Source organism: Nerophis lumbriciformis, linkage group LG20 (genome assembly GCF_033978685.3).
Source record: "Nerophis lumbriciformis linkage group LG20, RoL_Nlum_v2.1, whole genome shotgun sequence".
Lineage (NCBI taxonomy): Eukaryota > Metazoa > Chordata > Actinopteri > Syngnathiformes > Syngnathidae > Nerophis > Nerophis lumbriciformis.
The window spans coordinates 29,926,831-29,943,589 of NC_084567.2; the positions used below are offsets into that span (position 1 = coordinate 29,926,831).

Below are 16,759 nucleotides of genomic sequence, written 5' to 3' on the forward strand. Positions count from 1 at the left end.
TAATGTCCCTAACGGCCCCTCATAATATAAAGCCTGTGATTGAAGCAGCATTGAAAATATTAAAAAATGCATCGATCGTTAGCAGCATAGCAAACACATGAGCTTGACACATTTTCAGGACTTATGCAGATCCCAAATACACATCAGCAGGTACCAGAAGGTAAGAAAAGTTGGTTTTGCAATAATTGCGAAACAAAACGGCAGGTAATATGTCTGCTAATGGGTGCTTTTTTGCTGTCCTTATACACACACCATAATAATACTTGTATGTTTAAAGCGCCAACAATCCATCAAGCGGTGCGGCTTCATAGCTTACTGAAGTCGTAATAAAAACATTTTGACTGATTTTTGAACGCCGTGTGTAATGTTCTATATTCTCAATGGAACATTTAAAGTTTTAGTGTTGTTTACTGCCATCATAATGCAGTTTACACGTATCTCTTATGTATGACTGCCATCTACTGGTCACACTTATCATTACACCATGTACCAAATGAAATTGCTTCGAGGCCGGTAAGCACAACCACAATTATGCCGTACATTAGGTGCACCGGGTTATAAGGCGCAGTCGATTTTTGAGAAAATGAAAGGATTTTAAGTGCGCCTTATAGTCCGAAAAATACGGTATTTATTATTATTATTATTAACCCTTGGATTGTATTGATAATTGTTAAGTCCTTTAAATGTTGCTCTATTTTTGGCCATGACTTAGGTTGTGTTACTCCAAATGTAATTATTTTTAAGTTATTTGAAGTAGAGATGTCCGATAATAACGCACTGCCGATATTATCGGCCGATAAATGCTTTAAAATGAAATATCGGAAATTATCGGTATCGGTTTCAAAAAGTAAAATTTATGACTTTTTAAAACGCAGCTGTACGGCGTGGTACACGAACGTAGGGAGAAGTACAGAGCAGTTGCGTCTCCCAGTCATACTTGCCAACACTCCCGATTTTCCCGGGAGACTCCCGAATTTCAGTGCCCCTCTCGAAAATCTCCCGGGGCAACCATTCTCCCGATTTCCACCCAGACAACAATATTGGGGGCGTACCTTAAAGGCACTGCCTTTGCGTGCCGACCCAATCACATAATATCTACGGCATTTCACACACACGAGTGAATGCAATGCATACTTGGTCAACAGCCATACAGGTCACACTGAGGGTGGCCGTATAAACAACTTTAACCCTGTTACAAATATGCGCCACACTGTGAACTCACACCAAACAAGAATGACAAACACATTTCGGGAGAACATCCGCACCGTAACACAACATAAACACAACAGAACAAATACCCAGAACCCCTTGCAGCACTAACTCTTCTGGGACGCTACAATATACACCCCCTAGCCTCCCCTCCCCCCACCTCAACCTCCTCATGTTCTCAGGGAGAGCAGGTCCCAAATTCCAAGCTGCTGTTTTGAGGCTTGTTAAAAAAAATAATGCACTTTGTAACTTCAATAATAAATATGGCAGTGCCATGTTGGCATTTTTTTTTCCATAACTTGAGTTGATTTATTTTGGAAAACCTTGTTACATTGTTTAATGCATCCAGCGGGGCATCACAACAAAATTAGGCATAATAATGTGTTAATTCCACGACTCTTTATATCGGTATCGGTTGATATCGGAATCGGTAATTAAGAGTTGGACAATAACGGAATATCGGATATCGGCAAAAAAGCCATTATCGGACATCTCTAGTTTTAAGTGTTTTTTTTACGTTCAATTTTAACATTTTGGATTCAAACTGGGAAATAAGTCCAACCCAGTTAAGTAGTGCCAGGGGAAAAAAATCCTCATGGTGTTAAGATTGTATCCTTTATTTTGGATTGCTGGAAGACCTCGCCGCATTACACACACACACACACACACACACACACACACACACACACACACACACACACACACACACACACACACACACACACACACACACACACACACACACGCACACACACAGTGGCAGTTTCTCCACAGGTGCAGCACACATGCGGACATGACAGAAGAAACTTTGTTCGTGGTCGTAATTATTTGTTTTGCTTTCCCTCGCGTTTGCAAGGAGTCATGGCTGTCAAGGGTTACATTATCACCAACTATGACACTTTTGCTCATTTTATTCATGACTAAAGTTAATTAAAATAGGAGCCGCAATATACTGAGGACTTTTTTTTCGTCCTGGCACTACTGAAATGCTATTCAACCATGTACTCCCCAAAGGGTTAAACATTTTAAGGTTCTACCAGAGAGTGGGCGTAGGGCTGGGCGATATGGCCTTTTATTCATATCTCGATATTTTTAGGCCATGTCATGATACACGATATATATCTCCATATTTTGCCTTAGCCTTGAATGAACACTTAATGCATATAATCACAGCAGTATGATGATTCTATGTGTCTACATTAAAATATTATTGTTCATACTGCATTAATATATGCTCATTTTAAACTTTCATGCAGAGAGGGAAATCACAACTAAGTCAATTGACCAAAACTGTATTTATTAAAGTTATTAAGCAGTGGCACAAACATTCATAAAAGTGCAAGATTGTCAGAGACATTTTAAAACAAGCTTTAAGTGCACTTTTGTGCATGATGTCACTAAGATGACTTGTTAAAACACTAAATTAAAGTGCACTTTTTGTACATAACGCCACTACAATAGTTTAAAACAAATAAAGTGCACTTTGGTGCATGATGTCACACAAGATATTTCAATAACTGTCAAATAAAAATGAGCTGCATAATAGGAAATCGAATAGTGTATGTCCTTCGCTATGTGGTAGGTTATCTCCTTCTGTTGTTGACTATTTTTCATAGGGTGTTGATGTGGAAATGGTTGCTTGGGCATTTTGTGGGTGTGGCACCGGCCGGAGATGTTGACATGCGGAGTTTCAAGCACTCTTCATTGTTCAAATGATGCTACGAATTAGTTGTGCTGCTACTTTTTGTAGCAACGCTTTTGCCGCATACTTGACATATTACGGTTGTCTGTTCGACATTCCCACTTGAAGCCAAACCACCTCCAGACGATGGACCCCGTGCTGTTTCTCTTGGGAATTAATTCTTCCTTCATTTGTTACCAGATTCGCACCTTCTTTCTCTCGTATTACCACTCGCACCGCTCCGCTTGCACTTGCCAAGGAAGTTATCTGCCACAGCTAACTTTACCGATGCTCCCTCTCTGCTTGGCGAGGGCGTATGACGTTGCACGCGCGACAGTATGTGACGTATGTAACAAGGTGCGCTTGTTTTATGTCTCTGTGAGAAGGAGAGACAAGAGTGAGAAAAGCCTGTCGTGTAATATAATGTAAAAACATCTGCGTGAGAACGTACTCGAATACTCACGATATAGTCATGTTCTATATCGCACAGAGACAAACCCACGATATATCGAGTATATTCGATATATCGCCCAGCCCTAAGTAGGTGTAGCAATCATTCGATTCCATAGCTGAAATTTAAGCATTTAAATGAAGTTGTGAGAAAAAAAATCTAAGTGTAAACACGTGGTTAGCAGTAAATTGTGGCCCTAACAGGATTTTTATTTTGAGCTTCCCCCTCCTATGACACACTTTTTCACACTTGTTTATTCATATTTATTGAGCCCGAGAGGGACAAGCGGTAGAAAATGGGTGGGTGGATACTTTTTTATTCTAACTTGAATTTAACTTGATGCATGTTTTGTACTAAAACCAACTCGTGGGAATGTAATGGTTCACTAATTTTTAGTGAAAATTAACTAATTGAACATAATTAAAATTACGCATTTTCAGCCGGGATTCAGTGACAGTCGTTTGTTTATCAACCGAGCACTAACCAACACATGAATTCATGTTGGGAAAGGGAAGGGCCTCGAAATGTCATTCAGTCATTGATATTTTTCATGCGCTTCTTCACGCAAAATGGGGCCCGATGCACAATGTGTGTTCTGTTCTAGGGAGGCTGGTTAGTGCTGGTTAGTTACTTTTAGTTAGTGTGTGTTTTAGGGAAATCTACTGGCTTGCAAACACCAAATGTGCCATAATCCAATCTCTTGTTTTTATCCTGTTTCTGACATTTCCTGAAGGTTTCATTTAAATCTGCCCATAACTTCTCAAGTTATGTTGCTAACTAATTGACTAACTTTCTAACAAACAGACTGATTAACTAACTTATTGATTAACTGACTGACTGACGGACTAATTAATCTATTGTTTAACTGCCTGACTGACTGAGTAACTAAATTAACTGACAGACTAGCTAACTTACTGACTGACTCACAAACTGACTTACTGACTAATTAACTGACGGACGAGCTAACTTACTGACTGACAGACTAAGTCACTAACTGTCTGACTGACTGACTATCTTCTGATTGAGTAATTGACTGACTTACTTACTAACTGACTGACTGATTAACTGACTAACTAAATAATTAACTGACTGACTAACTCACTGACAGATGTACTAATTGACTGACTGAATTACTAACTGACTGATTAACTGACTAACTGATGAACTACCTCACTGACTGACTTGAGTAAGTAAGTAATTAACTGACAGACTAACTGACTGACTGACTAATTCACTGTCTGACGGACTAATTCACTGACTGACTTACTAACTTACTGATTAACAGACTGACTAACTGATTGACTGATTAACTGACTCACTGAGTAACTAAGTAATTAACTAATTAACTAACTATTTAACTGACAGACTAGCTATCTTACTAACTGACCGACTAACTGACTAATTAACTGACGTACTAACTTACTGTCTGACGGACTAACCCATTGACTAACTGACTGACTAATTAACTGATGGACTAGCTAACTTACTGACTGACGGACTAACTGTCTGACTGACTATCTTACTGATTAAGTGACTGCCTGACTTACTAACTGAATGACTAATTGACTGACTGAGTAACTAAGTAATTGACAGACTGAGTAACTAAGTAATTAACTGACAGACTAGCTAACGTACTGACTGCTGTGAGTTAGTTAGTCAGTCAGTTGACTGACTAACTCACAAACTAACTCACTGTCTGACAGACGAATTTACTGACTGACGGGCTGACTGACTGACGGACTAACTCACTGACTGATTGACAGACTAACTCACTGACTAACTGACTGAGTAACTAAGTAATTAACTGACAGACTAGCTAACTTACTGACTGCTGTGAGTTAGTTAGTCAGTCAGTTGACTGACTAACTCACAAACTAACTCACTGTCTGACAGACGAATTTACTGACTGACGGGCTGACTGACTGACGGACTAACTCACTGACTGATTGACAGACTAACTCACTGACTAACTGACTGAGTAACTAAGTAATTAACTGACAGACTAGCTAACTTACTGACTGCTGTGAGTTAGTTAGTCAGTCAGTTGACTGACTAACTCACAAACTAACTCACTGTCTGACAGACGAATTTACTGACTGACGGGCTGACTGACTGACGGACTAACTCACTTACTGATTGACAGACTACCTCACTGACTGACTTGAGTAACTAAGTAATTAACTGACAGACTAACTGACTGACAGACTAATTCACTGTCTGACGGACTAATTTACTAACTGACTTACTAACTTACTGATTAACAGAATGACTAACTGATTGACTGATTAACTGACTCACTGAGTAACTAAGTAATTAACCAATTAACTAACTATTTAACTGACAGGCTAGCTATCTTACTAACTGACTCTAACTGACCGACTAACTGACTAATTAACTGACGTACTAACTCACTGTCTGACGGACTAACTCATAGACTAACTGACTGACTAATTAACTGATGGACTAGCTAACTTACTGACTGACAGACTAACTGTCTGACTGACTATCTTACTGATTAAGTGACTGACTGACTTACTAACTGAATGACTAATTGACTGACTGAGTAACTAAGTAATTGACAGACTGAGTAACTAAGTAATTAACTGACAGACTAGCTAACGTACTGACTGCTGTGAGTTAGTTAGTCAGTCAGTTGACTGACTAACTCACAAACTAACTCACTGTCTGACAGACGAATTTACTGACTGACGGGCTGACTGACTGACGGACTAACTCACTGACTGATTGACAGACTAACTCACTGACTAACTGACTGAGTAACTAAGTAATTAACTGACAGACTAGCTAACTTACTGACTGCTGTGAGTTAGTTAGTCAGTCAGTTGACTGACTAACTCACAAACTAACTCACTGTCTGACAGACGAATTTACTGACTGACGGGCTGACTGACTGACGGACTAACTCACTTACTGATTGACAGACTACCTCACTGACTGACTTGAGTAACTAAGTAATTAACTGACAGACTAACTGACTGACAGACTAATTCACTGTCTGACGGACTAATTTACTAACTGACTTACTAACTTACTGATTAACAGAATGACTAACTGATTGACTGATTAACTGACTCACTGAGTAACTAAGTAATTAACCAATTAACTAACTATTTAACTGACAGGCTAGCTATCTTACTAACTGACTCTAACTGACCGACTAACTGACTAATTAACTGACGTACTAACTCACTGTCTGACGGACTAACTCATAGACTAACTGACTGACTAATTAACTGATGGACTAGCTAACTTACTGACTGACAGACTAACTGTCTGACTGACTATCTTACTGATTAAGTGACTGACTGACTTACTAACTGAATGACTAATTGACTGACTGAGTAACTAAGTAATTGACTGACTGAGTAACTAAGTAATTAACTGACAGACTAGCTAACTTACTTACTGCTGTGAGTTAGTTAGTCAGTCAGTTGACTGACTAACTCACAAACTAACTCACTGTCTGACAGACGAATTTACTGACTGACGGGCTGACTGACTGACGGACTAACTCACTGACTGACTGAGTAACTAAGTAATTAACTGACGGACTAACTGACTGACGGACTAACTCATTGACTGACTTACCAACTTACTGATTAACTGACTGAATAGCCGGTTGACTGATTAACTGACTGACAAACTAAGTAATTAACTGACTGACTAGCTAACTTACTGACTGACTGACTCACTTACTGACTAACTGACAAACTAACTCACTGTCTGACGGACTAACTAACTTATTGATGAACTGACAAACTAACTCACTGTCTGACAGACTAACTAACTTATTCATGAACTAACTGACTGACTGATACTGACTAACTGACAATGGGAGTCTTTACAGTAAATGCTGATATTTTTCTGTTTCTGACAGCTTTGAAGATTCACGTATCTTCAGCCACTAAAGAAGTGTTGGATGAGTTCGGCTACTTTGATCTTCAACTACGAGGAGACATAGAAATGAAAGTAAGCAGTGGTAACATTCACTCAACACTCATTTTACTTTTTACACTAGAACATTCCTCAAGTACAACTTATTTCATATTATTTATACTAAGTATTTCTATTTGTTGTACTCCAGTTGTCATGATTAAAATAGTTTACATTGTGACTGGAAGTGTTTTGCCAAACCTTCACTTTTGTCGTCAGTAAGCAACAATCTCATGATTTGTTTGTTTTTTAAACAATATTCTTTTGATTTGCCTTCAAAAGTCTTGACTTGCTTTTCATGGTAGCTGCCAGTAAAGATAGAAAACAACAATGTGTGAATCCTGGAAACATTCACACAATAAACATACAATATTTAACACCATTTTTCTTCAATTTTTTATTTCACCCATTTTTTCTTTCCATTCATTACTTTTACGAGTACTTACTAATACATTTTTCAATAATTTTACCATTAAAATATTTTACTTATTCAAGACAATGCTATCTATTTTGTATGTCCCAAAAATTCCTGATTTTCAAAAATTCAATGTTGCTTTTAAATGTTTAGATTTTTGAAGACGCTATAACTAAACTAAAGTAGGCTACCTGGAATTAATCGCATACCACCAAGTGTGCTGTGCGTGTGCAGTGGTGTGTTGTTGCAGCTTAGCATTGCAGTGGAGTTTCCAGTTAGTTTACAATAGAGAATCTTCTGGTGTATTTAGTTAGTTTAACCATTTTTGTTTTCATTGTGAAAGAACAGTTGAATCAATTCATTTTGGCCCTCTGGTTTTCCTTTATGTCCTTGTACTTTTTTTTGTTCGTATGGATGTGAAATTATCTTAAACTATATAATTTATGGTCTTAAAAAAAGTTAAATTTGACTTTTTTAAACCGACAGAGACCCTGTACAAAAATGATACAATTTAAAGACAGAATGTGGCACATTATTACAAATAGTGGCATTATTACATAATGCGGTGAAAATGTACTACATTATTACATAATTAGATGACAATGGGCGGCATAGCTCGGTTGGTAGAGCGGCCGTGCCAGCAACTTGAGGGTTCCAGGTTCGATTCCCGCTTACGTCATCCTAGTCACTGCCGTTGTGTCCTTGGGCAAGACACTTTACCCACCTGCTCCCAGTGCCACCCACACTGGTTTACACAATAACGAGGTGAACATTTAATAAATGTTCACCTCATTACGTAATAAGGTAAAAATGTACTACGATATTACATAATGAGGTGAAAATGTACTATGTTATTACAGGTAAAAATGTACGTTTTTACATAATGAGGTGAAAATGGGGTAAAATATAATATAATGAGGTGAAAATGCGCTACATGATTACATAATGAGGTGAAAATGTACTACATTATTACATAATGAGGCAAAAATGTACTACGTTATTACATAATGAGGTGAAAATGGGGTAAAATATAATATAATGAGGTGAAAATGCGCTACATAAATGATAAATGGGTTGTACTTGTATAGCGCTTTTCTACCTTCAAGGTACTCAAAGCGCTTTGACACTACTTCCACATTTACCCATTCACACACACATTCACACACTGATGGAGGGAGCTGCCATGCAAGGCGCTAACCAGCACCCATCAGGAGCAAGGGTGAAGTGTCTTGCTCAGGACACAACGGTTATGACAAGGTTGGTACTAGGTGGGGATTGAACCAGGGACCCTCGGGTCGCGCACGGCCATTCTTCCACTGCGCCACGCCGTCCCGTACATGATTACATAATGAGGTGAAAATGTACTACATTATTACATAATGAGGTAAAAATGTACTACGTTATTACATAATGAGGTGAAAATGTACTACATTATTACATAATGTGAACATGTACTACGTTTTTACATAATGAGGTGAAAATGTACTACGTTATTACAGGTAAAATTGTACGTTTTTACATAATGAGGTGAAAATGGGGTAAAATATGATATAATGAGGTGAAAATGCGCTTCATGATTACATAATGAGGTGAAAATGTACTACATTATTACATAATGAGGTAAAAATGTACTACGTTATTACACAATGAGGTGAAAATGTACTATGTTATTACATAATGAGGTGAAAATGTACTACATGATTACATAATGAGGTGAAAATGTACTACATTATATAATGAGGTGAAAATGTTCTACATTATTACATAATGAGGTGAAAATGTTCGTTTTTACATAATGAGGTGAAAATGGGGTAAAATATAATATAATGAGGTGAAAATGCACTACATGATTACATAATGAGGTAAAATGTACTACATTTTTACATGAGGTAAAATGTACTACATTATTACATAATGAGGTAAAAATGTACTACGTTATTACATAATGAGGTGAAAATGTACTACATTATTACATAATGTGAAAATGTACTACGTTTTTACATAATGAGGTGAAAATGTACTACGTTATTACAGGTAAAAATGTACGTTTTTACATAATGAGGTGAAAATGGGGTAAAATATGATATAATGAGGTGAAAATGCGCTTCATGATTACATAATGAGGTGAAAATGTACTACATTATTACATAATGAGGTAAAAATTTACTACGTTTTTACACAATGAGGTGAAAATGTACTATGTTATTACATAATGAGGTGAAAATGTACTACATGATTACATAATGAGGTGAAAATGTACTACATTATTACATAATGAGGTGAAAATGTTCTACATTATTACATAATGAGGTGAAAATGTTCGTTTTTACATAATGAGATGAAAATGGGGTAAAATATAATATAATGAGGTGAAAATGCACTACATGATTACATAATGAGGTGAAATGTACTACATTTTTACATGAGGTAAAATGTACTACATTATTACATAATGAGGTAAAAATGTACTACGTTATTACATAATGAGGTGAAAATGTACTACATTATTACATAATGAGGTAAAAATGTACTACGTTTTTACATGAGGTGAAAATGGGGTAAAATATGATATAATGAGGTGAAAATGCGCTTCATGATTACATAATGAGGTGAAAATGTACTACATTATTACATAATGAGGTAACAATGTACTACGTTATTACACAATGAGGTGAAAATGCACTACATGATTACATAATGAGGTAAAATGTACTACATTATTACATAATGAGGTAAAAATGTACTATGTTCTTCCATAATGAGGTAAAGATTTACTACATTATTACATAATGAGGTAAAAATGTACTACGTTATTACATAATGAGATGACAATGGGTGACATTATTATATTACCCAATAAGGTGAAAATGTACAACATTATTACATAATAAAGTAAAAATGTACGACGATATTACATAATGAGGTGAAAATGTGTTACATTATTACACAATGAGGTGAAAATGTACTACAATATTACATAATGAGATGAAAATGGGTGACATTATATTATCCAATAAAGTGATAATGTACTACATGATTACATAATGAGGTAAAAATTTATTACGATATTACATAATGAGGTGAAAATGTACTACATTATTGCATAATTAGGTAAAAATGTTTTACGATATTACATAATGAGGTGAACATGTATTGCATAATTACATAATTAGGTGAAAATGGGGTACAATATTATCTAATGAGGTGAAAATTGACTACGTTATTACATAATGAGATGAAAATGTACTACAATATTACATAATGAGGTGTAAATGTACTACATAATAATTACATAATTAGGTGAAAATTTACAACATTATTACATAATGAGGTGAAAATGTACTGTTTTTACATCATGAGGTGAAAATGTACTACGTTATTACATAATGAGGTGAAAATGGGGTACAATATAATATATTGAGGTGAAAATGTACTACATTATTACATAATGAGGTGAAAATGAACTACATTTTTACGTAGGTAAAAATGTACTACATTACATAATGAGGTGAAAATGTACAACATTTTTACATGAGGTAAAAATGTACTACATTATTACATAATTAGGTGAAAATGTACTACATTATTACATAATGAGGTGTAAATGTATTACATAATGTGAAAATGTACTACATTTGTACATAATGAGGTGCGAATGTACTTCAGAATTACATAGTGAGGTGAAAATGTACTACATTATTACATAATGAGGTGAAAATTTACTACATTATTACATAATGAGGTGAAAATGTACTCCATTACTGCATGAGGTGAAAATGTACTACATTTGTACATAATGAGGTGAAAATGGGGTACAATGTAATATATTGAGGTGAAAATGTACTATGTTATTACATAATGAGGTAGAAATGTACTACATGATTACATAATGAGGTGAAAATGTACTACATTTTTACATGTACTACATTATTACATAATGAGGTGAAAATGTACTACATTGTTACATGTACTACATTACATAATGAGGTGAAAATGTACTACATTATTACATGTACTACATTACATAATGAGGTGAAAATGTACTACATTATTACATAATGAGGTGAAAATGTACTACATTTTTACATGTACTACATTATTACATATTGAGGTGAGAATGTACTACATTACATAACAATGTAAAAATGTACTACATTATTACATAATGACGTGAACATTTACTACATAATGAGGTGAAAATGTACTCCATTACTGCATGAGGTGAAAATGTACTACATTTGTACATAATGAGGTGAAAATGGGGTACAATATTATATATTGAGGTGAAAATGTACTACGTTATTACATAATGAGGTGAAAATGTACTACATTTATACATAATGAGGTAGAAATGTACATTATTACATAATGAGGTGAAAATTTACTACATTTTTACATGTACTACATTATTACATAATGAGGTGAAAATGTACTACATTATTCCATAATGAGGTGAAAATGTACTACATTATTACATAATGAGGTAAAAATATACTACATTTTTACATGTACCGTATTTTCCGCACCATAAGGCGCCCTGGGTTATAAGCCGCGCCTTCAATGAACGGCATATTTCCAAAACTTTGTCCACCTATAAGCCGCCCGTGTTGTAAGCCGCATCTAACTGCGCTAAAGGGAATGTCAAAAAAACAGTCAGATAGGTCAGTCAAACTTTAATAATATATTAAAAACCAGCGTTCTAACAACTCTGTTCACTCCCAAAATGTACGCAAATGTGCAATCACAAACATAGTAAAATTCAAAATAGTGCAGAGCAATAGCAACATAATGTTGCTCGAACGTTAATGTCACAACACACAAAATAAACATAGCGCTCACTTTCTGAAGTTATTCTTCATTCATAAATCCCTCGAATTATTCTCCTTCGTTGTCCGAATTGAAAAGTTGGGCGAATGTGGGATCCAAAATGGCCGGCTCCGTCTAGTCGAAGTAATTGGAGTCAGTGTCGCTGTTGTCCAGCAGTTCTGTGAATCCTGCCTTCCGGAAAGCTCGGACCACAGTTGTGACCGAAATATCTGCCCAGGCATTTACGATCCACTGGCAGATGTTGGCGTATGTCGTCCGGCGCTGTCTCCCTGTCTTGGTGAACGTCACGTGTGTTCGCCTTCTGTCATCCACTGTTCCCACGCAGTTAGCAGTCTAGCTTCGAATGCCCTGTTGACACCAATATCTAGCGGCTGGAGGTCTTTTGTCAATCCACCCGGAATGACGGCGAGTATTGAATTAAGCGCATAAGCGTGTCTCTTAATGTGATGTTATGAGCTAGCAAATATAACAACTACACTACCCAGCATGCAACGATAGTGACGAGCATGCGCGGTAGCCCTGAGAAGCATTGTTGTATGCTGGCAGTTAGAATGTGGTTATGAGCACGCTGTGAGTAAACGTTGAGAACTCAGTTAACACGCCTCGTCTGCATTATTTATAATTAGACAGACAACACACTTAATAGGAGCCATTTTGGGGTCTTTACATAAACACACAAATGGAAATGAAACGTCACATATCCCAGCATGCACCGCGCGCTTCTTCTAAGGGGAAAAAAGATGGCGGCTGTTTACCGTAGTTGCGAGACCTAAACTTTATGAAAATTAATATTAATATTAACCCATATATAAGGCGCACCGGATTATAAGGCGCACTGTCAGCTTTTGAGAAAATTTGTGGTTTTTAGGTGCGCCTTATAGTGCGGAAAATACGGTACTACATTACATAATGAGGTGAAAATGTACTAAATGTTTACATAATGAGGTTAAAATGTACTACATTACATAATGAGGTGCAGATGGGGTACATTATTATATAATGAGGTGTAAATGTACCACATTTGTACATAATGAGGTGAAAATGGGGTGAATTTTTATATAATGAGGTGAAAATGTACTACATTATTACATATTACAATGTGTGTCACTCCTATAACTACAGAATGTAGAAGCACTCTATAAAAAATGTGCAAACACTGGCAGATTTAAGTTTGAATTATTGTGTACCAATGATGCAGTTGATCTTTTAATCATCATAAACAATGTTTATGATGATTAAAAGACAACAAGGAGGTCAATAATCAGTGCAGTAATTGATAAGGTGTTGATGTTTGTGTTTCAGGGCAAAGGGAAAATGAGAACGTTTTGGCTTCTGGGGGAGAAGACTGACGTGTACGTTATCTGAGAGGATCAAAGCTTCTTCTTCATTTCTTCTAGAATAACACGTCTCTATGTTGGTCATTTTTTTATGCAGATGAAAACCAACACGACCAAAAAAAAAAAACAATACACCAGACCAGGAAAAATCAGGTATTTTTATCACCTGAATGCTGCAATCGCTAAAAAAAAAAAAGAAAAGTAAAACTTGTTTGCTTTTTTTTTGTATAAAGTTTTCTGTCCTTCACAGAAAATATCAAGAGTTTTTGTGCTTTCTATATTTAGATTTGTATGTGTTTTGATGTAATATTTCCTGTTTATATTCACGTCCTTTATTAGCGTTACACAAATACAAGGTGTACATATGTATATCCAAATACTGTAAGATATTTTCTCCAATAAACTCATTGAAAACATCTGAACACCCTTCTATTATCGCTGTCTTCCCATACCGGAACATTGCTTTTTATGCTGGAAAAATTCAAAGAAAAAGTGTTTTTTTGAATGAGCTTCGACTTAATCACCCGCATTTAGCTGCCGACAGGAAGTGGGAGGAAAGAGCGGCCACATCTGCGTCGTCATGACATCACCGCTCATTAGATGCTCATTATCAGCTGTGTGTGTGTGTGTGTGTGTGTGTGTGTGTGTGTGTGTGTGTGTGTGTGTGTGTGTGTGTGTGTGTGTGTGTGTGTGTGTGTGTTCTGGCAATGCTTACTTAATGAGGACATCACTGTTTACACAGTCACATTTGTAACGCTGCTTCTTGTAACATTGCTACTTGTGACATCGCCACCTGTAACATCACAACTTGTAACGCTGCTTCTTGTAACATTGCTACTTGTAACATCGCCACCTGTAAGATCGCCACTTGTAACACTGCTTCTTGTAACATTGCTACTAGTAACATTGCTATTTCTAACATCGCCACTCGTAACGCTGCTTCTTGTACAATCGCCACTTGTAACGCTTCTTGTAGCATCGCCACTCATAACATTGCCACATGTCAAATTGCCACATGTAACGCTGCTACTTGCAACATTGCTACTTGTAAGATTGCTACTTGTAACATTGCTACTTGTAATGCTGCTTCTTGTAACATTAATACATGTAACATCGCTGCTTTTAACATCGCCACTCGTAACACTGCTTCTTGTACAATCGCCACTTGTAACGCTGCTGCTTGTAACATTGCTACTTGTACATCGCCACTCATAACATCGTCATTTGTAACGCTGCTTCTTGTAACTTTTCTACTCGTAACAGTGCTACTTGTATCATTGATACTTGCAACACCGCTACTTACAACGCCGCTACTTGTAACGTCGCTACTTGAAACGTCACTACATGTAACGTCGCTACTTGTAACGCCCCTACATGTAACGTCACTACATGTAACGTCACTCGCTATTGTAACATCGCTAGCTGCAATCTCGCTAGCTGTCACATTTCTCACTGTTGGCGTTAACACACTTTTTGTGTCTTTTTACACATTGAAATCAGAAAGGACGCAAATTTCCGGAAGTCCGTGCGTCCCCGGGACGCAGATTTTAAATTTTTTTACCGACCCTGCCTTCTCTGGGTCAAAACTCCGGTTTGCTTGTTTGTTTGTTTTAATCAATTATCGCTCATGAACATCGTCACATGTAACATCGCCATTTGTAACAGCGCGACTTGTAACATCGCCACTCGTAATGCTGTTTCTTGTACAATCGCCACTTGTAATGCTGCTACTTGTAACATCGCCACTTGTACCGTCGCTACTTGTAACATTGACACTCGTAACGCTGCTTCTTGTACAATTGCTACTTGTAACGCTGCTTCTTGTAATGCCGCTATTTGTAACACTGCTACTTGTAACATAATTTCTTGTAACATCCCTACTTGTAACACGGATACTCGCAAGGCTGCTTCTTGTAACATTGCTACTTGCAACAGCGCTACTTGTAACAACGCAATTTGTAGCAAAGCCACTTGTAACGTCGCCAATTAACTTTTTATTGAAATTAGAAACACAGAAATGTGGCACTTCAAAATAAAAGTCTCATCATAGGAGGGTTCTAAGTCTAAATTACAAATGAACCTTGTGGTAAGACAATATTTTTTTCCCCAATTCCAAAGTACAGCCTTTGACTACTTAACATACACTATATTGCCAAAAGTACTTGGCCACCCATCCAAATGATGAGAATCAGTCCTAATCACAGGTGTATAAAATCAAGCACTTAGGCATGGAGACCATATCATTGTTAGAATCATTTTATCTAAGTTATCACAAAAACTTTGTTTCAATGAGTTCCCAACGAGAAGCAAAAACATGTCTTTGAACCTACCGAGAAGAAGGCTTGTAAAACTCCACTGTGTAGGATGGGAAGCAACATGAAGGTGTGCTCTTTTCTTTCATGTATTGTAATCAACAGAAAGGTATTGTTTTAACCCAAGGACTACAAAGCGGAGAGAAGGCAGGATCTGCCCAAGTTCCAGACACCACTTTTTTTAACTCTTTTACGAACCTCTCTTTGAACTAATTTACGACCTTATCTGTGAAGTGTTTACGACCTTTTCTTTTGAACTGTTCTGTAACCAAAGGCAACGCTGTTTACGACCCACGTCCTTTTGGAAGCAGCTGTAGCCATGTGGTCAGGGAAAGTCCAAATAAAAGAGGAGGCGTACAGTCTTTGGCCAGAGCGTGTTGGAGACTGTGCATGAGTACAGACCAGACGTTTCTCCTCAAATTGGGCTAAATCGAATTCTGTCTCTGTTTAATTCTTTGCTTCTTGTCTTGTTTAATAGATGTCATCAGTGTTTAAACCTGACAATAATATACAGCTTAATTCACTAATTATGTATTTATTTATTAATGTTATTATTTGTGGAGTATATTGCGA

At 36.8% G+C, this 16,759-nt stretch overlaps 1 protein-coding gene across 2 annotated transcripts in view; it reads left to right on the forward strand.

Moving 5' to 3' along the window:
* Positions 1–14,264, forward strand: part of npr2 (natriuretic peptide receptor 2) — a 233,698-nt gene extending 219,434 nt beyond the window's left edge. Inside the window, exons 21-23 of one of the 2 annotated variants that reach the window (XM_061980768.2) lie at positions 7,240–7,331; positions 13,840–13,889; positions 13,972–14,264. In XM_061980768.2, the coding sequence (XP_061836752.2) occupies positions 7,240–7,331; positions 13,840–13,889; positions 13,972–13,975 (146 nt within the window). In that variant the 3' untranslated portion in view covers positions 13,976–14,264. Of the gene's footprint in view, positions 1–7,239; positions 7,332–13,839 lie in introns of both variants that reach the window. The other variant, XM_061980767.2, reaches the window with a different exon arrangement.
* The last annotated feature ends 2,495 nt before the right edge of the window (positions 14,265–16,759 follow it).